This window comes from Bombyx mandarina, chromosome 04, assembly GCF_030267445.1.
Source record: "Bombyx mandarina strain Sakado chromosome 04, ASM3026744v2".
In the NCBI taxonomy this organism is placed as follows: Eukaryota; Metazoa; Arthropoda; class Insecta; order Lepidoptera; family Bombycidae; genus Bombyx; species Bombyx mandarina.
In genome coordinates this window covers 8,981,314-9,008,691 of record NC_143211.1, presented here as the reverse complement: position 1 = coordinate 9,008,691, position 27,378 = coordinate 8,981,314, and the positions used below count along the sequence as shown (strand labels likewise).

General features: G+C 39.3%; 1 protein-coding gene across 1 annotated transcript; it reads left to right on the top strand.

Annotated features, from left to right (window-relative positions):
* Positions 1–11,431: 11,431 nt before the first annotated feature.
* Positions 11,432–14,279, top strand: Fsn (F-box synaptic protein). Its single transcript, XM_028187587.2, has 4 exons — positions 11,432–11,935; positions 12,027–12,300; positions 13,244–13,334; positions 13,866–14,279. Exons 1-4 carry the CDS (start codon positions 11,607–11,609, stop codon positions 13,958–13,960), a joined length of 789 nt encoding a protein of 262 aa, XP_028043388.1. The 5' UTR covers positions 11,432–11,606; the 3' UTR covers positions 13,961–14,279.
* Positions 14,280–27,378: the final 13,099 nt, after the last annotated feature.

Genomic DNA, 27,378 nt, shown 5'->3' with positions numbered 1-27,378 from the left:
ATTAACGAATAAATGTTCTGTAGGTGTTTTTTTTTATCAGGCGGTCCCTTGATAAGTTTAAAATTTGAATCACTCTCAAGTGAGAGTGATTCAAATGGTGCGACGTACCTTCCTTGAGGTGCGCTGCGGTAGTGTGTTACGGACTTTAGAGTCAGCAAAACAATTAAAATAGACTGTAATAGTCTAAGAAAAACACGTACTCAAAATACGATAACATTCAGCATGCTAGAAATGGGCAGATGGCACTGTACTACGCCATATCTTTATGTTTTGCGGCAAACGACAACTTTATAAAATCAGTGTAGCAAATTTTAAAAATCGTCATATCGTTTACTTGGCAAATTTGAAGCACGAACTCGTCTTAGATTTCACATAATATCTAAATCACATCATCTTTGCACTTAACAATATACTTACTTCCTATTATAGTATAAATTCTACAAATACATTCACTCAACAATATTTAAAATAAAATGAGCCAAGAACGTTTATCGATAAAACCTACTAACATTAAAATCTTCTGGGCAGCACTAAAACCGCCATGTTTTGTGGCCAGATGACGTCCATTTGTTGCGTTATTCCGTTCCACAGCAAACAGCCAGAAACGAAAGTTTGGAATAAGCTCTTTTCCGTTTTCACGTACAAAACATTATTAAACCTGTCGCAACACAGCAGTCTGTTATTTTGGAACAGGCTACTGAAACTGTTCTTTCACTAGAACAGGAACAGGTGAAACAGGTCTCTAATTACACCTGTTCCCTAATGTAAATGATATGCGCTGTCTTAAGCGCTTTATGCCGGCCACTGACATGCGCGCAAATATTCGTACATTGTACGAATGTTTGCGCGCATGTGAAGGGCCGTCAGACATTCATTCGCAAACTTAGAAGCTGTGCAAATGGGTTCGCTTACTCAATTTGCGAACCCGTTTGCGCTTCCTCCTACACTTGTTTGCGAATGTCTCACGAATTTCTCCTCCTTTTTAATTCGTCAATAGAACATTGAAGAGAAAAAGAGTTTTGAATTATTTCCCAGACATCATTAACAGCCATGCTGTTTTATGGGATTTCTTTTGATGAAGATACGCTACACAGTAGACGTCACGAACTATGAAAATGGCGATACGTCCGTTACCTTCGCAATCGTCGGCGCAACTGGGCAAGCGAATGTGTCGGAGACTACGCGAAGGCTCGCGGTTCGCGCGCTTTGATGTCTGTTAAAAAACCGACACAGCTTGGAAAACCACGAATGTAGCGAAAACTTTGCATAATCATTTGCAAATGTCGTCCTACACATGCGCATTCCTTTAGGAACGCACTCTTTTCTTCGGCATTCGTAGTTGCCGCTAACGCTTTTGCACCACTAGCGTATTCCCACAAATCGTATCTTACGAGAATCGCCTGTGCTTGTAAGCACCAGGTATCATAGTTTGATTTTTTCAGCGGTTCTATGTTTCTGATACTCGAGCTCATTTTAATTTTTTTATTTTCTCATTTACTTACTATTTTAAATTTTAATATGCTTCTTCCATTTGCCACTAGATATTTATGTAACCACGCTCTGCTACCACTGATAGGGTGGACTAGCGGCTATAGCAATTAATTAAAACGTAAATTAAATACTTGAAAACATTGTGTTGACTTGTATAAGAGAAAATATAATTCAGAATGACACCGCACATCAAAAGTAAAAGGAACATAATACAAATTCAAATATAGTGCATCATAGACAATTATACGTGGACAGCATCACGACCTTCCAACACCTTCTCCTGGTGTTCACTCATGTTGCCGAGACACGTTTCTATACATGCATTAATCTTGCACAGTGTCTTTCAAATTTTACTTTTGACAATGGTTTTGTCATTACGTCAGCTAACTGAATTTCTGTGGGACAGTAGCTAATATTTATTAATCCATGCACGAAGTGTTCATGTATAAAATGGTACCGCACGTCTATGTGCTTAGACCTTTTGTTGAAGGATCCAGACTTCACAAGTTGAATCGAACTTTGGTTATCAACATGTAGATTTATTTTTATGTCCAAACAGGTTGTTTCCTGTAATAGAGATTTGAGATACAATGCCTCTTTGCAACAGTCTGCTGCGGCTATGTACTCGGCTTCAGTCGACGATAGCGCTACTATAGGCTGCCTCTTGGATGCCCATGATATCGGTCCATCGGCTATCATTAGCACGGAACCAGAAGTGCTTCTTCGCGTCAATGGGTCTCCAGCATAATCCGAGTCGCTGTAAGCATCGATGCTCTCTATCGGTTTGTTTCGTTTGAACAAAATGCCTTTATGTTTGGTTCCCACTAAATATTTGAATATTTTCTTCACTTTTGTAACGTCTTCTCTAGTGGGGTTTTCGACCTTCCTGCTAACTAGATTGACCGCTTGTGCGATATCTGGTCTGGTTCTGGTAGACAGGTACAGTAAACTTCCCACTGCTTCCCTATAGGGATATTTCTTCTCCTGGGCAGTTTCCTGTATCGACTTTGAATCGCTACTTGCGGGCGTGTCACAAGGTTTGGCATTTTTCATGTTGTATTTTTCCAATACGTCATTTATGTAGGATCTCTCAGTAAGAATTATTCCTTCTTTTGAGTTTTTTATTTCCACACCCAGATAAGTACTTGGATTTTCATTCTTTTTCATTTGAAATTTGGTTTCAAGTTTCTTCAAAATAGCTTCGATCTTTTCCTTATCTTTTCCTATGACAAGTCCATCATCAACGAATAGTCCGATTATTATGGACTTATCTTCGTTTATGAAAACGCATCGATCTGTTTTGATTGTCTTGAATCCCAAATCAAACATCGCTTGGGTAAAAGTTTTGTTCTATGTAAATGGAGCTTATTTTAATCCGTACAAAGATTTTTTTAATCGGCAAACTACTTCAGTAGTATTGCACGGTTACCGAGGTCCCTAAGCCTACTCCTAGAGCTGAAGGCGTCTAGTGCAAAGGTTATTGGATCTGATGGATCCGTAAGGACGTGTCTAGGGCGTCGACGGTGACTGGCTCCTGCATGATCAGGATTCGGGGAGTAGTCAGCGGCGGCTACGATAAGGCGATTATCATGACGCATAGCCTTATCGAAGTACCGTTCCGACGCTGACTTCATGTATTTCTGTATAGATTCGAGTTCGAGGTCGTCGTGTAGGTCAACGTTCCTCACGAACCACGGAGCTCCGACGGCTAACCTGCAAAAGCGGGATTGTAGAGATTGAAGGGTGTCTATGTGTGTGCGGGCCGCGTGAGCGAACACCACACTCGCGTAAGTCATGCCGGGCCTTATGCAAGTTTTGTAAAGTGTCACCTTGTTCCGAAGGGACATTTTACTCCGCTTACAGATCATGGGGTAGAGTCTACCGAGAATAAACGCGGCACGGTCACGGACTGATTTTATATGCGGGCGGAATGTCATCGATGCATCCAGGGTAACGCCCAGGTACTTGACCTTCCTGGCCCAGGGTATGGATTGACTAAAGAGAGTAATCGGGGGTGTGAGATTCCTCCTCCTAATACGGAAGGAAATCCGTGTGGAGCTTCCTCTCTGAAATAGCACCGCAGTACTTTTCGCTGGGTTGATGTCTATGCGCCATTTTCGGAACCACTGTCCTAGGGCTAGGGCTGCGCTCTGAAGCTTCTTCGCGATTAGGGACTTGTTTCTACTGGAATAGTAAACAGTCGTGTCGTCGGCGAATAAAGCTAAATGGGTCGGCGGCGACCGGGGAATATCGTTAACGAATAAGCTAAGGAGGGGTGAGAGGACAGAGCCTTGCGGGACACCAGCTGTGAGAGATCGTGGGGAGGAGCGGGTTCCCTCGACTCGATATCGAAAAGAGCGGTTCGACAAGAAGTCCCGTATGATGAGCACGAGACTATCCGGCACGCCCATGTTGAATAGTTTGAAAATCAAACCGTTGTGCCAGACTTTGTCGAACGCTTTTGCGACGTCGAAGAAGAGAGCTCCCGTGTATAATGGTTTTGGTCGATTAAGCCCCCACAAGAATGTGCTCCGTGAGGCGGTGCACCCGTTGAACGCATGAGTGATTTGTACGGAATCCGAATTGTTCATCGATGAGAATGCCCTTGGATGAGACGAAGTCTCTGAGGCGTTTGTAGAGCAGACGCTCATACAGTTTGCCTAGAGACATGAGGAGGCTGATCGGGCGGTAGCTCGTCGGATGATTTTTTGGTTTACCGGGTTTATGTATGCCGATAACGTCCGCTTCTTTCCACACCGCGGGAAAGATACAGTTCGCCATAGCGGCATTGAAAATAGATGCCAACATCACGATGAGTTCGACGGGTAGAAGTTTAATAACGCGGTTGGATATACCGTCGGAACCGGGAGCCTTGCGAGGACGTAGGTCTTTGATCAAGTCTTTAACTTCCATCGGGGTGACGGGTGGTAACGCATCCGAGGGTGGCAAGGAGGCTCTGCGTTCTACCTCACTGTCTACTAATTTTACATGAACAGGGTCCACGGATTGAGTGCTGGGCGTACACTGGGTTTGCAATGTATCGGCCAGCAGCTCTGCTTTTTCGTCATCATCGAACGCCGTGAGTCGGCCTGAGGGGCCTACGAGGGGGGGCATAGTTACTACCGTATCCGATTTGAGAGTACGAGCTAAGCGGTAGTAAGACCTTTGGGAGGGCGCGAGTCCTTCTAAGAAATCAGACCATCTGGCATCTCGGACTTCGGCGATGCGAGACTTTACGTCGCGTTGTAGGGCACGCATTCGAATACGATTTTCCGCGATACCTGTCGTAGGCGCGTATTGAGGCGTTCTTAGCTCTTAGGAGCTCCCTAATATCGTCGGACAATTTGAAGCGGTGAAGGAAGTCCTCCGCTATAACTTGTTTCGATGACCTATCTAATGTCGAGGTGATGTGTGACGTTAAGATGTCTATGGCTTCAGCGGTATCCTGAGGAGACGGGGTAGAGTCCGGGCTAAACGGGAGCGATGGTGGATCAGATTCAGCCAGGCTGACGCCCAGCGTGTGCCAATCCACCACAGTCCTCGTGACGGGAACGGAATCGGGAGCGCGACCGAGCTTCATAACGACGGGACGGTGGTCTGAATCTAACTCTGAAACTACTTCGATCGAGTGTAAGCGCAGAGTTACGTTTTTTAATAACGCTATGTCGAGTATATCCGGGCGATGCGCGATATTTAGCGGGTAGTGAGTCGGGGTTAGCGGAGCGACGATATCGAAGGCGAGACCATCAACTAACGCGTCAAGCCGCCTGCCATTCGGGGTTGTGGTGTGTGAGTTCCACCTGATGTGTTTACAATTTAGGTCGCCCGCCAGAATGACAGAGCTTCCCATGCCGAGCAGCGCCTCGATATCACTGCTTAGAACGATCTTATCCGGTGGAAGATAAACGGACGCGATAACGATCGGCGCGTGTCCCGTCAGTGAGATTCGGCACACTGATGCTTCGATATTAGCGAGCGCGGGAGGATCGAGCGGGACGCAATGCAGGGCTCTTCTATAGTAAATGACGGTACCACCACCACGAGCAGAGAGCCTGTCGTTCCTGACCATGTTATAGTTTGCGATTTTAGGGTCACGGCGCGCGGGCTTAAGTAGGGTCTCCTGCACTAAAAATATATCAATTTGATGGTCACGCAAAAAGTCAGAAACCTGATCACGTTGATTTGCGAGACCGTAAGCGTTAAAAAATCTTATCGTTACGGATAGGGGCTTTATTCTACTTATATACGCCATTGATTACCGGCGGAGTGAGGGGAGGACGTACGTAATTAATGACGCGTATACGTCGGCGTATTCTTGCACAACGGCGATAAAGTGTTGTGCAGTAGAGGCAGCGCGAATGGCGTCGCCCAAAGCGTTAACGCGCTCAAAGTTGATCGACTGAAAGAAGTCGATCGCTAAAGCGAGATTGTCGGACGCGGTCGGAGGGCAAGTCGCGGGAGAGGGACGAGTCGCGGGGGCGGGAAGAAACGCAGAGGAGGGAGTTGTAGCCATGTTCGTGTACGGCAGCGGTTTCGCCCAGGCCGAGACACTGGGCACCGGCGCCGGAACGAACGCTGGCTTAGCCTGCGACACAGAGGGTGCCGAGGCTTTGATGTCTGGGCCGGAAGCTCGGAGGCGGTTTTGGCGGGCGACGCGGCGATTTATTTTAGGAGCTCGGGGGCATCCGCGGTAATTTGCGGGGTGACCCTGTGTTCGACACAGGACGCAGCTAGGCGGTTCCGTCGCGGTTTTTTGATCGCGAGTGCATAGGGCCGTGGCGTGATCGCCTAAGCACTTGACGCATCGGGGGCGCGCGTGACAGTTACGGGAAGAATGCCCGTATAATTGGCAGTTATGGCACTGGCTAGGTGTGTCTTTCTTGTGTGGGGTTTCGACTGCGATTCCGGAAAGGCTACAGACCGTTCGGATGTTGAATATTTGCTTACCCTCGGGGGTAGGCTGGAGGGCGACGAGAACCATATTATATGGCTCTCTTCCGCGGCCTGTGTGCATGCGGTGTACGGAGTTAACCGGTAGGCCTTGTTCGAGAAGGTCGGCCTTGACGAGCTCGGCATCCAACTCTTTAGGGATGCCACGTATAACGGCACGGAGTTCGCGCTCCTCCTGGAGCGTATATGTGTGGAAACTTATACGCTCCTTACGGAGGTAAGAAGAGAGGGCCCTATGGTCGTCGGGTGTTCGAACCTTAATTTGAATGCCGTTCGCGAGGTTACGGGCATTCGTGAAATTGATATCTTTGGCCTTAAGGGCCAAGGAAACTCGTTCCCAAGCTGCCTTCTCTTGAAGGATTACCGGGGGAGAGGTCTGGGTTTTATTTTGTGCCACCGGACGCGGCGACGGAGTGACACGGGCTGGAGGCGCAACGGGAGTCTGAGGGCGGGGGCGCGACGCGTTCGCGGCTTTGCTAATTTTAGCGGCCGCGGGAGCTCGAGACTCCGCGGCACGCTTCTTACCCTTTTGCACCAGGGTGAATCCATCCGTCGATGAGGCGGGGGCGAGGTCGACCTCCATCTCCGAGTCAGAGTCGGAGGACGAGGAGGCGGGCGCAGGTGACCTACGAGTAGGTGTTTTGGAGGGCGCGACGGAGGCCGCGGATGATCGCGCTGCTGGAACGGTGACCACGGCGGACGACGCAGCAGTTTTACTCGCCAGTATAGGCGAAGCGGGAACGGCAGGCACGACGGAGGCTGCGGTGCTCGATGCAGAAGCTTTGCACGCAGGTACAGGCGACGCAGGAGCAGCGAGCTCGGCGGAGTCCACGAGAGGGCTCGCGGCGTGATCGGCCTTGAAGGCCTGAAACTCGGAAGTGAGCTTTGGGTAGCGAAGCCGGAGAAATTCCGCAAATACAGCGTCCATGATGTCTACGTGCCCAGGTGGGGCTACCCTGGGTCTTAGAAAACACTCGCCTTGCGGCGAGGCCCCAACTTCTCCGACCTGAGCGGTTCTATTGAAAACAGGTGGCGATGCGGCACGATTAATACAGGACAAAGAAAAAACACAACAAAACGGAAATAACAAAAAAAAACAAAACAATTAAACACTTCCAGGAAGACAGTTTGTCGGCAGATGTACCACGAACACAGAAATAACAAAAGGAAACCAAACAAATAAAAACTTCCAGGAAAAACACTTGGTCGGCAGATGTACCACGAACACAGGCCGCGCGAACAATGGCCGGGCTAACAAAAGCCGGGCGAACAAAGGCCGGGCGATCGAGTGGTCGATGAGCACGTCCGCGCGTGACGGGTGCCTCTATCGGAATGGCTGTCTTGATGTCAAATGTCATGAAGTAGTAAGATTTAGATGCGGCAATTGCTAATAAAGTTTTTAATGCAGATTGACTTACTACTGGGCTATAAATGTCTTCGAAATCCAGGTTTCCTTTCTGCTCGCATCCACGTACGACTAATCTAGCCTTGTACGTACCGTCATCTTTAATCCGAAATACCCATTTGTTCGACAGTATTTTGTGTCCTTTGGCTTCTGACTTTTCTACTAATACCCAGGTGTTATTTTTCTGTAATGATTCCATTTCAGATTGTATCGCCTTCTCCCAATTTCGTCTGTCGGTGCCAGTCACAGCTTCTTTGTATTGTAATCTTTGTATTTGTAAAGAGCAGTCATAGTCGTCATTATTTTCTGACGTAAACATGGTCACGCAGCGACTTAGCTCATAATCTTTCGTCCATGCTGGTGGTCTCACGTCCTTTTGTGGTCTTCCACTTGAGGGAGATGGTTCATCAACATGATCTTGACTAGAGCTGGAATAAAGGGGGTTAGGTTCCGAAAAGGTAAGTTCTCATTAATGTTGTTTCTTTTTTCTGGAATTTCAATTTGTTCTGTTTCAGGTTCTGGAGTAAGACCTTCGCGTTTCTCAGCAGGAGTACCGCTATAATGCATCTTTTCGACTACTTTTACATCTCTGCTGATAACAACATCATTCCTTTCGGGTATATATATTCTAAAACCTTTTGTATATTCCGCATATCCCAAGAATACTCCTTCTGTCGCTTTGGCTGTGAATTTTCCTCTTCGGTTTTTGTTCATCACAAACGCTCTATTTCCGAATACGTGTAGGTGATTTCCTGATGGTGTTCGTTGTACCCATTTCTCAAATGGGGAATTGCCTTTGAGAGCTCTTGCTGGGCTTCTATTTATTAAATAGTTTGCAGTGTTTACTGCTTCTGCCCAAAGTTTTGCAGGAATATTGGCATCTATCATCAGACATCTAGCTTTATCCATCAGCGACCGATTTTTTCTTTCACTCATGCCGTTTTGCTGGGGGGTATAAGGTGCAGATAGTCTTCGGCTTATACCGTTATCTTTGAGGAATTTATCAAACGCTTTAGACCTACCTGTATTCGCCTCCATTATCAGTTTGTAGATTTTAAATTTTCTTCTTATGAAACAGTTCAACATAGTTTTTATATTCCTTGAATTTATCGATTACTTCGCTCTTTTCTTTTAAGAAATATACACAGCAGTATCTTGTATAATCGTCAATAAATGTTACGAAATACTTTGATCCGGCCATTGATTCGTTCTCAAATGGGCCACACACGTCACTGTGAATTATCTGGAGCACTTCGGTAGAGATTATTTGTCCATGGCTTTGGAATGGTAGAGTGGAAAATTTTCCTTTGATACAAGTCTCACAGGTACCCAAAGTTTTTTCTTTAAAGTCGAGTCCTCGCATCATTTTATTTTTAACCATTTCTTTTAGGTCTCTTTCATTGATGTGACCTAATTTCTTGTGCCATTTCATAATTTCGCTTTCATCACTAGGTGCGAAGTTTGTTGTCTCTTCCGGTTTATCAAATTCAAGATAGTATAATCCATTTCTTCTGTTAGCTTTTAATACAGTTTTCCCGCCTTTTATGACACTGGCTTGTTCTTTTTCAAATAGAACCTTATAGCCATGACCCGTAATTTTGCTTGCAGAAATTAGATTATTCGATAAATCAGGTACATATAATGTGTCAGAAAGACTAATTTTATAGCGTCGATCCTTTGTATAAAGTTCGGCTTTTCCTTTCCCTTTAACTTCGGTCGTATGTTTATCTGAAGCTAGCTTTAGAGTGTCAGTCGCGGGGATTAAATTATGGCGTATACTTTTATCACCCGTCATATGTGACGTACAGCCACTGTCAAGACACCATAAATTGCCTTTACATTTCGATGTTCCTGTTGTTAAACAGATGTTAAATGATGACCTTTAGTTTTATTGGGGTTATTGGGTTTCTTCTTTGACCAACAAGCTTCTGTGGAATACCCTTTCTTATTGCAATCCTTACAAAATTGTACCTTTTTCTTCGTCTTTGTGTAGAAAGCTTCTGAAGCCTGAGGTTCACTATCTTCGGTTTGCTTTCTTGCTTCGTATTCTTCTACGATTTTTATTTTTAAATTGCCAGGACTTGGTAGAACATCTCTCGACTCAATTGCCGTTCGGAAGCTATCGAAATTTGTAGGTAAACTGTACAACATCATTATACTTAATAACTCTGGATGAATTTTGACATCCATGTCTTCTAATTTACCTACTACATCCACAAAATTACTGAGATGGTCTCTCACATCTTCTTGTGGAGTCATTTTCTTTAATACTAGCTGCTTTAATAACGTAGCCTTTCTTGCCGGCCCTGAACTTTGGTGAATAGACTTTAGTTTGTCCCATACCTCCTTGGATGTATTACACCCTTTAAATTGTTTCAGTTCTGGTGGAGATATAAGTAAAATTAGCTCTGACCTTGCCTTTAAGTCTTCCTTTAGGAACGCACTCTTTTCTTCGGCAGTCGTAGTTGCCGCTAACGCTTTTGCACCACTAGCGTATTCCCACAAATCGTATCTTACGAGAATCGCCTGTGCTTGTAAGCACCAGGTATCATAGTTTGATTTTTTCAGCGGTTCTATGTTTCTGATACTCGAACTCATTTTAATTTTTTTATTTTCTCATTTACTTACTATTTTAAATTTTAATATGCTTCTTCAATTTGCCACTAGATATTTATGTAACCACGCTCTGCTACCACTGATAGGGTGGACTAGCGGCTATAGCAATTAATTATAACGTAAATTAAATACTTGAAAACATTGTGTTGACTTGTATAAGAGAAAATATAATTCAGAATGACACCGCACATCAAAAGTAAAAGGAACATAATACAAATTCAAATATAGTGCATCATAGACAATTATACGTGGACAGCATCACGACCTTCCAACAAAAAAATCATAACGTTATAAACAATTTACTACAGAAACTATGAATATGGTTTTTTTTTATTGCCCTTGTAGGCAAACGAGCATAAGGCCCACCTGATGGTGAGTGGTTACCGTCGCCCGTGGTCTTCAGCAATGCCAGGGGCAGAGCCAAGCCGCTGCCTACCGCAAACTATATGAATAACTAACTAATAGCATGAGCATGTGTGCAGTAAAACGAAGTAAAAGTAAAGCTTTCAGAATTATTTCGTGTTATTCTCTCGCAGGCTAATAATTCTTTAGACATTTCTTTTTGCCTTTTTCAGTGTCGCTTTTCCGTTACACCGATTTTCATGTCACAGTAGTGCTTAAGTAGTTTTCACTCCAATAATCATCTTCGCAAATGAAATAAAATTCTTCTTATTTTCTGGTAAGTATTAATATTTATTTCAGGCAGTCCTGAGCCTGATAAGTACGTAGGAGAACATTCATATATTAACAATAAAAACAACAATTTTTCAACTAATCGTGTTTTACTATGTTATCATTAAAGTGTTAATCTTTAGATATTTTCTGCTGATTCGATAGCGTTGTTTAGAAATTGTGAAGCTCGTTTTAAATATTATTTTTCCATACTTGATGACTGGCTGTTTGAGACCTGTCCCTTTTGTAACAAAAGTCCAAAGTGGACAAAACAAAATAAAACAACTTAACATAGATTATACACTTAAACAACTTAACCTGAAACTCAAAATTTTCAATAAATTTCTTAAATCAAAAGCAATAATATTAAAATTCAATCACTAACCCGCTGTAACCATAAATCTTTCTAAAAAGGTATTTTATAACTACCAAAATTGTGCATTTAAAATTAAATGCTTATTTCTACAATAAGATGCGTCAAATTCATAGATACAAAAAATATGCCTTTGCTGAAATCATACCTGACCATATTTTGGAACTTATTTTTTTGTATCTAAGATTGAGAGATATTCGAAACTGTGCGTTGGTATGTAAGACTTGGTATAGAATGCTCAGTGATGAGAATAATGAAGTGTGGAGATATCATTGCTATAGAAGATTAACAGAAGAAATGATGAAATCTGATTTACTTTCGTGCCTCAGAACTTATAGAGAAAAACTTAGAGCATATTGCCATGCTTGGAATCCGTATGATTGTTCGAGAAACATTTATATCAAACCAAATGGATTTACTTTACACAGGTAATGAATTTTAAATGCTCTTTAGAGTATATGTATGAGAATTTGATAATGGTGTCATTTCAAGAAACTAAGTCCAATACATTAATTTCAGGAATCCTGTAGCACAGAGTACAGATGCTTGTAGAGGAAAGGTTGGATTTTATCGTGGTCGTCATGCTTGGGAAATTATATGGGAAGGTCCCCTTGGCACAGTAGCTGTCATAGGGGTGTCAACTAGAGATGCACCATTGCAATGTCAAGGATATGTAGGATTACTTGGTTCAGATGAACTGAGTTGGGGCTGGAATCTTGTTGATAATCATTTATTACACAATGGTGATACTCAAGGACACTATCCATTGTTAAATAACTGCCCCAAATATCAAGTAATGCTTTTATTCTATTTATAACATACAAAAAATAGCTCCTTAACATTAAAGCATACAAATTATTGATTAATTTAAATTTAATTACATTTTTCAAATTAAATACACTATGTAATTCAACAGAAATAAAAACCAGTTAATGCATAGGGTCTATTAGGGTCTCATTTGAAGGTTTTGTCCTCCCTTTGTATTATAGCAAATAACCTCACTGTTTATTAAAAAATCATTCCAATGATTTTATCTTGCCAGTAAATGTTGCTAAAAATTATGATCTATTATTTTATAAATAATTGAAGTTTTACACATAATTTTTTTTCTATGTTTTGAACTAAACAATATCTAATAGAAGTAGATATGACTATAATAGGCAATAACAGCCACTTTTGTGTTCCTGACCCTCAAACTAGTGACCTTGTAGATTAGAATATTTTATAGAATATAATTTGTCCAGCAAACAATTATTTTGACTATTTATGAACAGGAGAAATATAATATAATATTTAGGAGCAGGAGCTAGGGGTCTTGGGCATGACGTGGGAGGAGCTAGAACAGACTGCCCAAGACTGATGTAAATGGAAAAAATTGATTCGAGCCCTACACCCCAGCAGAGGGTAATAGGAAGGAATGATGATGATGATTTATGAACACACTAAAATGAAAAGGCATATCTCTGTTTTATTAGAATAGATATGGAAGATAACCTCTGTAGCTTTAAGTAGTTACAGTGTAAAAATCTATCTGATTATGACATCACTGCTTCTCAGCAGAAATATCCACAAAAGTAGTATCATTCTGACTGTCAATGTGTAAACCAAGAATAGATGTATGTAAAACGATATTAATGAATGTTTTGGATTTAATGGGGTTTATTTATGTAATGTATTATACAGCTGACTACTGTTGTGTTTCTATGATTTGGTTAAATCTAATAAATATCTTCCAGGTTGGTGAAAGAATAAGAGTGATACTTGATTGTGATCGTCACACCCTCTCATTTGAAAGGAATTATGAATTTTTAGGTGTTGCATTCCGTGGTAATGAAATAAAAATTTAATAATACATATGTATAATAAAGTCAAGAGAGAGTGATCAAAATCATGTTATAGTTATGTCATTAGACATTAATTTTAGTTTGATACCAATATATTATTATTACAATCATAACAGATTGTTGTATTTTAAAAAGTGGTAGGTACTTACTGGTGGTAGGACCTCTTGTGAGTCCGCGCGGGTAGGTACCACTGTCCTGCCTATTTCTGCTGTGAAGCAGTAATGCGTTTCGGTTTGAAGGATGGGGCAGTAACTATACTGAGATCTTAGAACTAATATCTCAAGGTGGGTGGCGCATTTACGTTGTAGATGTCTATGGGCTCCGGTAACCACATAACACCAGGTGGGCTGTGAGCTCGTCCATCCATCTTAAACAATTAAAAACAAAAAAGTAAATAAAAATCAATTTGACTACAAATTATTATTTTAAAATATGATCAAAAACTATTTTTAGTACATAGATTATGTATGCACATGAACAGCTGTTTATTATATTATAAAATTCCACTTTTCAGGTCTACCTAATAAAAGACTTTATCCAACTATATCAGCAGTGTATGGAAATACAGAAGTTTCTATGGTGTATGTAGGTCCTCCGCTAGATGGCTGATAGAAAATCTACTTAATTATAACTGGTATCTAGTCAAATAATTGTGATATAATGACATTCTGGAAAACATCTAGGTTTGTATTCTTAATAGTATTTGATATGAAATTATTCTGTTTTTGTTTTATGCTACTTAAAATGTTCAATTTTCTATTTTACATTTGTCAATATTATTTATTTCTTACTGATTATATGTTATGTAGGTATTCATTATATAAATCATAGAGATATCTTGTTTTTTCTTTTTTATTCTTGTATATGTTATCCTTAAATATTGTAGTAATAAATAAACAATGGAATGTGTTATTATTATTAACCAAAATGCAGTATAGTTTGAACTAATTAGTACCAGTTGATTTAAGAATTTTATCACTAATTTGTCGTACATTTAACGACAGTCAGTTTTTGTACTTTTGTTTTGTTATTGTTAAGCAAGGAGATGGGACTTTCCAAAAACAAGTTTATAACCAAAGTCATGGTGGTGAATAGGTCTGGAAAATTGGAACTCACTGGCGCATTAGACCTAGAAATAGTGGACAACTTTAATTACCTTTGTTCCAACATCAGTAACAATGGCTCGTGCGAAAGGGAGGTGCGCTGGAGAATTGGTATGGCTAAGATTACCATGACTCAGCTCAGAAAAATCAGATCAGTGTAGATGACAGGTCAAGAAGTGGTCGCCCTCGGTCCGTTAGGACTCCAGCAGTGATAAAAGCTGTGAAGGCGCGAATTCAAAGAAATCCCAAACGTAAGCAGAAACTGTTGGCCCTTCAGATGGGGTTAAGCAGAACCACGGTGAAAAGGGTGTTAAATGAAGACTTGGGGCTTCGGGCATATCGAAGAAAAACAGGACATCGTTTGAATGCTCGTCTAATGGACCTGAGACTGAAGAGATGCCGCGCTTTGTTGAAGCGGTACGCGGGAAAAAATATCGGGAAATTCTTTTTTCGGATGAAAAATTTTTTACCGTAGAAGAGAGCTACAACAAAATGATAAGGTGTACGCACACAGTAGTGAAGAAGCGAGCAACCGTATTCCGCGTGTCCAACGAGGTCATTTTCCATCCTCGCTCATGGTATGGTTGGGAGTTTCTTATTGGGGCTTAACAGAGGTACATTTATGTGAGAAAGGTGTAAAAACGAATGCAGTTGGGTATCAAAATACAGTCCTGACGAACCTTGTGGAACCTGTTTCTCATACCATGTTCAATAACAGGCACTGGGTATTCCAACAAGATTCGGCGCCAGCTCATAGAGCGAAGAGCACACAAGACTGGCTGGCGGCGCGTGAAATCGACTTCATCCGGCACGAAGACTGGCCCTCCTCCAGTCCGGATTTGAATCCGTTAGATTACAAGACATGGCAACACTTGGAGGAAAAGACGTGCTCAAAGCCTCATCCCAATTTGGAGTCACTCAAGACATCCTTGATTAAGGCAGCCGCCGATATTGACATGGACCTTGTTCGTGCTGCGATAGACGACTGGCCGCGCAGATTGAAGGCCTGTATTCAAAATCACGGAGGTCATTTTGAATAAACTTTAGTGTTATAAGAATCTATGGTTTGTTAAGTTCATTTTTATGTATGAATGGTTACATAATGAATAAACTTGTTTCAATTATTTTACATTAAACATGTGACAGAATTTATGACCTGACTAGGTATTAGTATAGATTAATATTATATAAGGATTTTTTAATACATCAATGAACGAAAAAGACAATTCAACATATTTAATTTGCCTGCTGTTTCGGTACATTTTCGTCGTGTAATTGGCTACTTGGTTTTATTTGTTGGTTATAATATAAATTAGTAGCAAAATGTTCCACGGGTGAGAAATGATGTTCCACGCAGACAAGCCACATAAGCTACAAAACATTTATCATTGATAGAATACTATAAGAAAATATTCATTGATACGTGGATACGATACGTCCATACCACTCTAGCGTAAATTTCATGGAGATGAATTAGGGCTCCAATAAAATCAAATTATGCAGAAAAAATGCGCTTTGGAACAAAGATCGTAAAGATATCAGTTCAGAAAAAAATGTGTAAATGGCCGAAATTTAGTAAGGCCACTATGCCCGATAGATAGGTGGACTAGCGGCTATAGCAATTAATTAAAACGTAAATTAAATACTTGAAAACATTGTGTTGTATATGAGAAAATATAATTCAGAATGACACCGCACATCAAAAGTAAAAGGAACATAATACAAATTCAAATATAGTGCATCATAGACAATTATACGTGGACAGCATCACGACCTTCCAACATGGTAGCAGAGCGTGGTTACATAAATATTTAGTGGCAAATGGAAGAAGCATATTAAAATTTAAAATAGTAAGTAAATGAGAAAATAAAAAAATTAAAATGAGCTCGAGTATCAGAAACATAGAACCGCTGACAAAATCAAACTATGATACCTGGTGCTTACAAGCACAGGCGATTCTCGTAAGATACGATTTGTGGGAATACGCTAGTGGTGCAAAAGCGTTAGCGGTAACTACGACTGCCGAAGAAAAGAGTGCGTTCCTAAAGGAAGACTTGAAGGCAGGGTCAGAGCTAATTTTACTTATATCTCCACCAGTAGGCTTAGTGCGAGTTTCAAAAATCGAATCGAATGACTCGCATCGAGTGTACGCTCTTCACGGTGAAACGTGCGGAGCTCTGAGTGCGAGTTACTTGATTTGCAGGACGTTTATTCATCTTGAGAAGCGATAATTTTTTCTTTTATATTGGTAGCACGCAAGGGTTTTTTAAGGCGTTTAATTGAAATGCCAAGCTTTCTAACGATATTTATAATTATTCGGGTAATGGGTAATGTACCTGTGCTTAGTGCGAGTTTTTTTAATTACTCAGTCGATGTTAATGATATGTTTAATTTGTGTGAGGTTGTATCAGTGCCACCTAGTGGTAAGCTTATGAATCTCATTTTGTGGGAGAGAGAAGGTTTGTTAATGTTGCTGTCTCATGTATCGAATAGCTTTACCGAAGTGAGCCTCTCGATTATTGTATGTGCGAGTGCGAGTTGCAAATTAATGGATTTTGAGAGTATTTCTTCACTTTCAAGGAAGTTAAGTAGTCACTAAAAATTTTGCCGTGAAACCAATACAATATCAAGATTTTTTCTTTCGTTTTTAATAATAATGTTGTTTTTGAAGGTTTTATCTATTCTAATGGTTTATACACATATCTTTTTTCGGTTAGAAAATTTTATAGACGTCTAGCTAGTTGTAAATATGTACATATTAATTCTTTGCTTTTTCATTTAATTCTTATTAAATCATTGCTTTTTTTTAAAGAGTTGTTTGATGAGAGAGAGAGTGTGAGATAGAGTTGTTTTTTTTTTATTGCTTAGATGGATGGACGAGCTCACAGCCCACCTGATGTTAAGTGGTTACTGGAGCCCATAGACATCTACAACGTAAATGCGCCACCCACCTCGAGATATAAGTTCTAAGGTCTCAGTATAGTTACAACGGCTACCCCACCCTTCGAACCGAAACGCATTACTGCTTCACGGCAGAAATAGGCGGGGTGGTGGTACCTACCCGTGTGGACTCCCAAGAGGTCCTACCACCAGTGAAAGAGTAGGTATTCTTTATTGTACACAAAATGAATAAATATTGTGAAACATTCTTTCTTGGTCTTATCGCTAAGAGTGATCTCTTCCAGACAACCATTAGATGGGCAAGAATAATTTCGAAATGAATTGCACACTGTGTACCTATCTATTATAGAAATATATAAACACACGCACATACACACGCGCACACACACACACACACACGCGCGCAATATACATATTTACAGGTACATACGTACAGATTTATATTTATAAATTATATAGAAATTTGAACAATGTAATAATAATTTTGCTTCTTTACACATTTATAAATAAGGATGGATGCTCGTAATAATTTTAGTATATTTGGGCCACCTAATGAAGATCATCAACACTATTACCGTAAATACAATCATTTTATAAACGTTCAACGGGTAAATGATTAAACCTATGTAAAACATAATTTCTTAATTAAAAAAAGCTGAAATAATTACCTATTCCAAGATTAATTATGTTAAGGTTGTCTAAATATGTAATTACAATTAAATAAATTCTATAATAAACTTCTAATTCTAATACTTCTATTAAAGTTACTAAAAAAATATGTTTATGCTGGGCAGTTTTCGTGTATTTTAAAGGTTACGCCATTACGGCAAAGTTTGTTTACGAAATTGCACCCTTAGAATGGAAGTGGTATAACTAAAAAATTTAAGATTAGTTTTATATTTCAAAACACTTATGTATTATTATTAAGAACCTACATTTTAAGTAGGTAATACGTGAAGCAAAAATGTTGGACTCCTTTTTACGAAAATTGCGCGGACGGAGAAGTATGAAATTTCCCACACTTATAGAAAATATAGAGAAGTAGTGCAGATTGCTAATATATTTTTTTTAATTGTGCATAAACAATAAAGAAATAAACTAAATGAATAAAAAAACCTTACACACATTACCATGTACTTGACACACACACACACACACATGCATTTATACTTTTTTTGTTTATTGATTTATCAATCTGTGGTCAAATTAGCCTTGGCGACATAGAGCAATGATTATTATAGAAATGATGATAATAGAAAGGTGACAATAGAACTATAATAATGTTCAAACTTAAAATTTAAATAAATTATGGTCAAATTTCGACCACTGGACTACCATTAGTAGATAATAATAAAATCATTTATTGCCTTTCACACAGATTTAGATTATTACAGGCAGCCTACAAGGAAACAACAAAAAAACAAAACACTATTATATCATTTCTAGCAAGCAGCTCAACATTTGCACTTGTATATTATTAATAGGAATTTTATTAAGAATATTGACAATTTATGAGGAATTTGACAAGTACGGATTAGTTATAGATATATGTAGTTACATATTGTAAATTAAATTAGTTTTATAAGTGCAATAAAAAATAATTTAAATGATAAAATGATAAAGCCATACTTTTTTCCAATGTGACGATTAGAGGGTATCCTATTATTCTTTTCTATATTATTCTATCAGCTTATAAAATTAAACAGTCTCTTTTAGTCTAGAAAAGGACAAAGTACTCTTTCTGTCTTTTTTCAAATAAAATGGCATGCCTTAAAGTGTTTAAACCGAAAAACTAAAAAAATACAATTATTGTATTACAATATTGAAGTTTACCAGAAACTAAGAATTTTGGGTTGAGCCACTTTAATTCTAAAGGTACAAAATAGTTTTGAACACGTGACATTACCCGAATAATTTTGAAAGTGGTTGGTTCCCATTAAAATGCTGTTAAAATGCGTTGTATTTCATTTAGACGGTCTAATGCCAAAACATCACGTGCTACCAATATACGAGAAATAACATTATTGCTGCTCTCGGTGAATAAACGCCCTGCGAAGCGAGTAGCATATCTCAACTCACACTCACAATTCTTCATTTTTCACCGTATAGAACGTAAACTCGATTTGATTTTGATTTATTCATTTACAATTGAACAACTAGGAAAAAAAGATGAAAAGACATTTTGGAGGGACCGCGAGGAGCTAAATTGTGTGAATTGTTTTATTTTGTCTATTTAATGTTTCTTAGTTTATGCGTATTAATATTTCTTCGTGTATAAGTGTAATTTTGAGACCGTCCTGGCCTAAAGGTTAAGGCGTCCGGTGTATTCGTATCTTGCAATGCACCGGTGTTCTAATCCCGCCGGCGGGTATCAATTTTTCTAATGAAATACGTACTTATCAAATGTTTACGATTGACTTTCACTGTAAAGGAATAGCATCATGTAATAAAAATCAAACCCGCAAAATTAATTTGCGTAATTACTGGTGGTAGGACGTCTTGTGAGTCCGCACGGGTAGGTATCACCACCCTGCCTATTTTTGCCGTGAAGCAGTAATGCGTTTCGGTTTGAAGGGTGGGACAACCGTTGTAACTATACTGAGACCTTAGAACTAATATCTCAAGGTGGGAGTCGGCATTTGCGTTGTAGATGTCTATGGGCTCCGGTAACCACTTAAGATTAGGTGGGCCGGGAGCTCGTCCACCCATCTATGCAATAACAAAGTAACGTGGGTTTATTAACTGTATAGTATCTGTGAAAGTGCAAAAATTAAAAAAAAAATAACAAAACCGCTGGACGTAGCTTCTCGAAGTCTTCGAAAAGGTCCACTGAAAAAAATCTCAGTATATAATCAGCATTTTGCAGAGATTATATTTTATCCCATATTATCTGATCTCATTTCATTTCATTCCATGCCAATTGATTAATGCTTCAAATTAATCAAATCCATTTCACTCCATATTATCATTTTTCATAAAAAAAGATTAGGCTCTATGGCATGATACTTTTGCCTCTCTAGTTGGAAAAATAGAACTACTAAAGAAATACTCGATCGAAACGTTAAAACCCACTAATTTGTAACACGCACTCGCACAAATGTCATTCGTGGTACTCATTTCGATAAAATTACTCGGTTACGAGATCACAACGTTAATATGAACTCGCACTCACAAAATAACACCGGGTACGTTTGCCGCTAGGGGCGCTGTTCCAATTGCATACAAATTTGAGCAAACTGGCTCGCTATCGAGAGCGTTACAAAACTCGCACTAAGCACACAGAACTGAAACAAGTTAAAGGGTGTAATACATCCAAGGAGGTATGAGACAAACTAAAGTCTATTCACCAAAGTTCAGGGCCGGCAAGAAAGGCTACGTTATTAAAGCAGCTAGTATTAAAGAAAATGACTCCACAAGAAGATGTGAGAGACCATCTCAGTAATTTTATGGATGTAGTAGGTAAATTAGAAGACATGGATGTCAAAATTCATCCAGAGTTATTAAGTATAATGATGTTGTACAGTTTACCTACAAATTTCGATAGCTTCCGAACGGCAATTGAGTCGAGAGATGTTCTATCAAGTCCTGACAGTTTAAAAATAAAAATCGTAGAAGAATACGAAGCAAGAAGGCAAACCGAAGATAGTGAGCCTCAGGCTTCAGAAGCTTTCTACACAAAGACAAAGAAAAAGGTACAATTTTGTAAGGATTGCAATAAGAAAGGGCATTCCACAGAAGCTTGTTGGTCAAAGAAGAAACCCAATAACCCCAATAAAACTAAAGGTCAAGAAAAGACATTTAACATCTGTTTAACAACAGGAATATCGAAATGTAAAGGCAATTTATGGTGTCTTGACAGTGGCTGTACGTCGCATATGACGGGTGATAAAAGTATACTCCATAATTTAATCCCCGCGACTGACACTCTAAAGCTAGCTTCAGAAAAGCATACGACCGAAGTTAAAGGGAAAGGAAAAGCCGAACTTTATACAAAGGATCGACGCTATAAAATTAGTCTTTCTGACACATTATATGTACCTGATTTATCGAATAATCTAATTTCTGCAAGCAAAATTACGGGTCATGGCTATAAGGTTCTATTTGAAAAAGAACAAGCCAGTGTCATAAAAGGCGGGAAAACTGTATTAAAAGCTAACAGAAGAAATGGATTATACTATCTTGAATTTGATAAACCGAAAGAGACAACAAACTTCGCACCTAGTGATGAAAGCGAAATTATGAAATGGCACAAGAAATTAGGTCACATCAATGAAAGAGACCTAAAAGAAATGGTTAAAAATAAAATGATGCGAGGACTCGACTTTAAAGAAAAAACTTTGGGTACCTGTGAGACTTGTATCAAAGGAAAATTTTCCACTCTACCATTCCAAAGCCATGGACAAATAATCTCTACCGAAGTGCTCCAGATAATTCACAGTGACGTGTGTGGCCCATTTGAGAACGAATCAATGGCCGGATCAAAGTATTTCGTAACATTTATTGACGATTATACAAGATACTGCTGTGTATATTTCTTAAAAGAAAAGAGTGAAGTAATCGATAAATTCAAGGAATATAAAAACTATGTTGAACTGTTTCATAAGAAGAAAATTCAAAATCTACAAACTGATAATGGAGGCGAATACAGGTCTAAAGCGTTTGATAAATTCCTCAAAGATAACGGTATAAGCCGAAGACTATCTGCACCTTATACCCCCCAGCAAAACGGCATGAGTGAAAGAAAAAATCGGTCGCTGATGGATAAAGCTAGATGTCTGATGATAGATGCCAATATTCCTGCAAAACTTTGGGCAGAAGCAGTAAACACTGCAAACTATTTAATAAATAGAAGCCCAGCAAGAGCTCTCAAAGGCAATTCCCCATTTGAGAAATGGGTACAACGAACACCATCAGGAAATCACCTACACGTATTCGGAAATAGAGCGTTTGTGATGAACAAAAACCGAAGAGGAAAATTCACAGCCAAAGCGACAGAAGGAGTATTCTTGGGATATGCGGAATATACAAAAGGTTTTAGAATATATATACCCGAAAGGAATGATGTTGTTATCAGCAGAGATGTAAAAGTAGTCGAAAAGATGCATTATAGCGGTACTCCTGCTGAGAAACGCGAAGGTCTTAATCCAGAACCTGAAACAGAACAAATTGAAATTCCAGAAAAAAGAAACAACATTAATGAGAACTTACCTTTTCAGGAACCTAACCCCCTTTATTCCAGCTCTAGTCAAGATCATGTTGATGAACCATCTCCCTCAAGTGGAAGACCACAAAGGGACGTGAGACCACCAGCATGGACCAAAGATTATGAGTTAAGTCGCTGCGTGACCATGTTTACGTCAGAAAATAATGACGACTATGACTGCTCTTTACTAACATACAAAGAAGCTGTGACTGGCACCGACAGACGAAATTGGGAGAAGGCGATACAATCTGAAATGGAATCATTACAGAAAAATAACACCTGGGTATTAGTAGACAAGTCAGAAGCCAAAGGACACAAAATACTGTCGAACAAATGGGTATTTCGGATTAAAGATGACGGTACGTACAAGGCTAGATTAGTCGTACGTGGATGCGAGCAGAAAGGAAACCTGGATTTCGAAGACATTTATAGCCCAGTAGTAAGTCAATCTGCATTAAAAACTTTATTAGCAATTGCCGCATCTAAATCTTACTACTTCATGACATTTGACATCAAGACAGCTTTCTTATACGGAGAGTTATCAGATGAAGTTTATATGAAATTGCCTGTTGGCTATGAGACTAACTGCAATACTACTGAAGTAGTTTGCCGATTAAAAAAATCTTTGTACGGATTAAAACAAGCTCCATTTACATGGAACAAAACTTTTACCCAAGCGATGTTTGATTTGGGATTCAAGACAATCAAAACAGATCGATGCGTTTTCATAAACGAAGATAAATCAATAATAATCGGACTATTCGTTGATGATGGACTTGTCATAGGAAAATATAAGAAAAAGATCGAAGCTATTTTGAAGAAACTTGAAACCAAATTTCAAATGAAAAAGAATGAAAATCCAAGTACTTATCTGGGTATGGAAATAAAAAACTCAAAAGAAGGAATAGTTCTTACTCAGAGATCCTACATAAATGACGTACTGGAAAAATACAACATGAAAAATGCCAAACCTTGTGACACGCCCGCAAGTAGCGATTCAAAGTCGATACAGGAAACTGCCCAGGAGAAGGAATATCCCTATAGGGAAGCAGTGGGAAGTTTACTGTACCTGTCTACCAGAACCAGACCAGATATCGCACAAGCGGTCAATCTAGTTAGCAGGAAGGTCGAAAACCCTACTAGAGAAGACGTTACCAAAGTCAAGAAAATATTCAAATATTTAGTGGGAACCAAACATAAAGGCATTTTGTTCAAACGAAACAAACCGATAGAGAGCATCGATGCTTACAGCGACTCGGATTATGCTGGAGACCCATTGACGCGAAGAAGCACTTCTGGTTCCGTGCTAATGATAGCCGATGGACCAATATCATGGGCATCCAAGAGGCAGCCTATAGTAGCGCTATCGTCGACTGAAGCCGAGTACATAGCCGCAGCAGACTGTTGCAAAGAGGCATTGTATCTCAAATCTCTATTACAGGAAACAACCGGTTTGGACATAAAAATAAATCTACATGTTGATAACCAAAGTTCGATTCAACTTGTGAAGTCTGGATCCTTCAACAAAAGGTCTAAGCACATAGACGTGCGGTACCATTTTATACATGAACACTTCGTGCATGGATTAATAAATATTAGCTACTGTCCCACAGAAATTCAGTTAGCTGACGTAATGACAAAACCATTGTCAAAAGTAAAATTTGAAAGACACTATGCAAGATTAATGCATGTATAGAAGAAACGTGTCTCGGCAACATGAGTGACCATCAGGAGAAGGTGTTGGAAGGTCGTGATGCTGTCCACGTATAATTGTCTATGATGCACTATATTTGAATTTGTATTATGTTCCTTTTACTTTTGATGTGCGGTGTCATTCTGAATTATATTTTCTCTTATACAAGTCAACACAATGTTTTCAAGTATTTAATTTACGTTATAATTAATTGCTATAGCCGCTAGTCCACCCTATCAAACAATAGAGGAAAAAAGGACATAGTAAAGATTGACAGCAGCATATATAATTTTCTTAATTTGTATAATCACAGATCAAAGAGAATTAATATATTTTAATATTTTGTATCAGTTTTTCCTATCTATCTATCTTTCAGTTCACTGCCGAACAAAGCCTCCTCCAAGCCCCGTCACAATGACTGGTCAGGCGTTGTCTGCATCCAGCGGATCCCTGCAAACCTCAATAGGGCGTCGGTCCACTGTGTGGGAGGCCTACCCACGCTAAGTCTTCCGTTACGTGGTCGCCACTCGAGAACTTTTCAACCCCAACGGCTATCTATGAGCAATGTGCTCTGCCCACTGCCACTTCAACTTCGCAATCCTTTCGGCTATATCGGTTACCATGGTTTTCCTGCGAATCTCCTCATTCTTGATTTGATCTCGGAAGGAAACTCCGAGCTTAGCCTTCTCCATTGATCTTTGGGTGATCTTGAGCTTTCTGATAAAGCCTATTATTAGCGGGAACGTTTCAGTGCCATATGTCATCACTGGCAACACACACTGGTCAAAGACTTTTGTCTTGAGACACTGGTATTTATGATGAGAAGATTTTACGTAACTTTACGAACGCTGCCCGTCCGAGTTGCATTCGACGATTGACTTCTTTTTCGAAATTGGACCTACCTAGCAAATACCTAGTAATTTTTGTTTTTTATTGCTTACATGGGTGGACGAGCTCACAGCCCACCTGGTGTTAAGTGGATACTGGAGCCTATAGAAATCTACAACGTAAATGCGCCACCCACCTTGAGATATTTTCTAAGGTCCCAATATAGTTACGACAACCCCACCCTTCAAACCGAAACGCATTACTGCTTCACGGCGAAAATAGGCAGGGCGGTGGTACCTACCCGTGCGGACTCTCAAAATATTACGCAAAAATTGGTACCCGCCTGTGGGATTCGAACACCATTGCATCGCTCTAAACGAATGCACCGGACGTCTTATCCCTTAGGCCACGATGAGTACATAAATATAAATATTCTTGTACTGTACAAAAATTGTACAGGGGTGAAACGTTCAATGACCTCAGTAGAGCTTCTATCAGAGTGGATGGAATATGAACATGGGAAAACGAAAATTATGTTGAATACCCATGCAGCGCTTAGGTACTCTAGTAAATATGGGAAATTTTACACTCGAGGTCGTTATATTTCCCTGTATCAGTTTATTCTAAAATAAATAAACTTTTATAATTTAGGGTCATTGGAGAGCACCAACAATATAGTTAAACAAAAGGAAGTGTTCAACAAATTCAACAAACTTTGTAACTGTATATGTGCGGCACGACTAATCCGTGATTCGTTATGGGTTTTCATCTAATTATTATTTTTCCTAACTATTCGCTGGTAGCCTAAGGGGCTATTCTAGCTACGCACAGGTAAGTGAGCTCACGGGGTGAATCTGAGAGAATTTGCTAACACTAACCCTAGCAAGAGCAGTGCTTCGCAGAATCTAACACTCCGTTGATCCGAGCCCAACGATTGGACCACAAAATGAGTGTCATCAGTCAACCCCCTACCTTGGAACGAGAAGTCAATGTTTCGATCGTATTGCATATAGCCTTCGATCCATATGGCATTCGGTACTTCTCATTTTAGAAAGAGCAAGATGGTGGTACGTACCCGTGAGCTCAGGATACGCCCTACAACGAAACTTTTACACAAATTATAGAAGTTATGCAATACTGATACACAATACTTACGAGCATAAAATTAAAATAAGTCGATAAAGTGTGCCGATGCCCTGCCTAGTCCAATAAGTTAATTAGATTGTTTTTATGTCACTCGCCAGTCTCAATCCACTTTATTAGGTAGGTACTTAGGTACGTATTTGTTCTGACGCGACAGCAGGCGGCGACGTGAAATTGAAGATTCAAGAAAAATTAATATAGCCCTGGGATCCAAGATTTGATTTTTGAATTGAATGTTTGCTCAGTTTCAGATCAAAATAAACAACATGCAGTTAATAAATACCCCTATTACAATGTATGTAATCAATTTTAAACAATACGATTAAAATTTTGCATAGGTCGCGCAATCTATGTATGTTCATACCTATGTAACAAAGTTTATTTGATGTATAGACCTACCAGCACGTACGTAACTAACTACGTACTTTATGTAGGAACAACACATAAGGAAAAAATAAACGATTTTGCTGCTCCCAATTTTATTGCATACAGTTCCGCATAATGTTCATAAACTTGACTAAGGTATTACCAAAAAATCATTGGCGTTTTATTATACTGGTGTTATTTTCAGGGGTAACCTAGAAATAGCTACACCATGATCTGTCTTTTGCATTATCAATTAACTATAAACATTATAAAGTGAATACAATGTATGCGTAGTAACTTACGAATTGTAAAGACCGCTTTATGAACGACATTTCAATATTCAATTGTGGTCTCTGTGGTTGAAAATATGTTTCTAACTAATACCCTGTAATGTATTTAAAAAAAAACCAAAGACCGTGTACAATGTAAATTATTCTTGGAACCATTTCAAAGACGTGGCGATGTTTAAACTTTTTCTAATTTATCATCGCCTTTACTTTTTAACTGGAGGACGACATAACTAACGACAAGAAAATTCTTATAATACGTTTAAATTAATTATAATTTAATTATATTATTATTAATTTTATTATACATAATTAATTATAATATAATTATAATTTATACTAAAATGAAATTTTTGTTCTATTGATTTTGCATAGTTGTATTTTATTACGTTAAAAATCATATAAAATATTATTTAAATTTTTACTTTAATTTTTTTTGAACACTTCGTAAATACTCGGTAATGTGATCATCCTACAGTCGTACTTATAAAAGCTTTATAATA

Coding starts and splice junctions, on each gene's coding strand:
- Fsn (XM_028187587.2), top strand. CDS start 11,607: ATGCGTCAAATTCATAGATACAAAAAATATGCCTTTGCTGAAATCATA. Junction 12,301..13,243: donor ATAACTGCCCCAAATATCAA/GTAATGCTTTTA, acceptor AATATCTTCCAG/GTTGGTGAAAGAATAAGAGT. Junction 13,335..13,865: donor TTTAGGTGTTGCATTCCGTG/GTAATGAAATAA, acceptor TCCACTTTTCAG/GTCTACCTAATAAAAGACTT.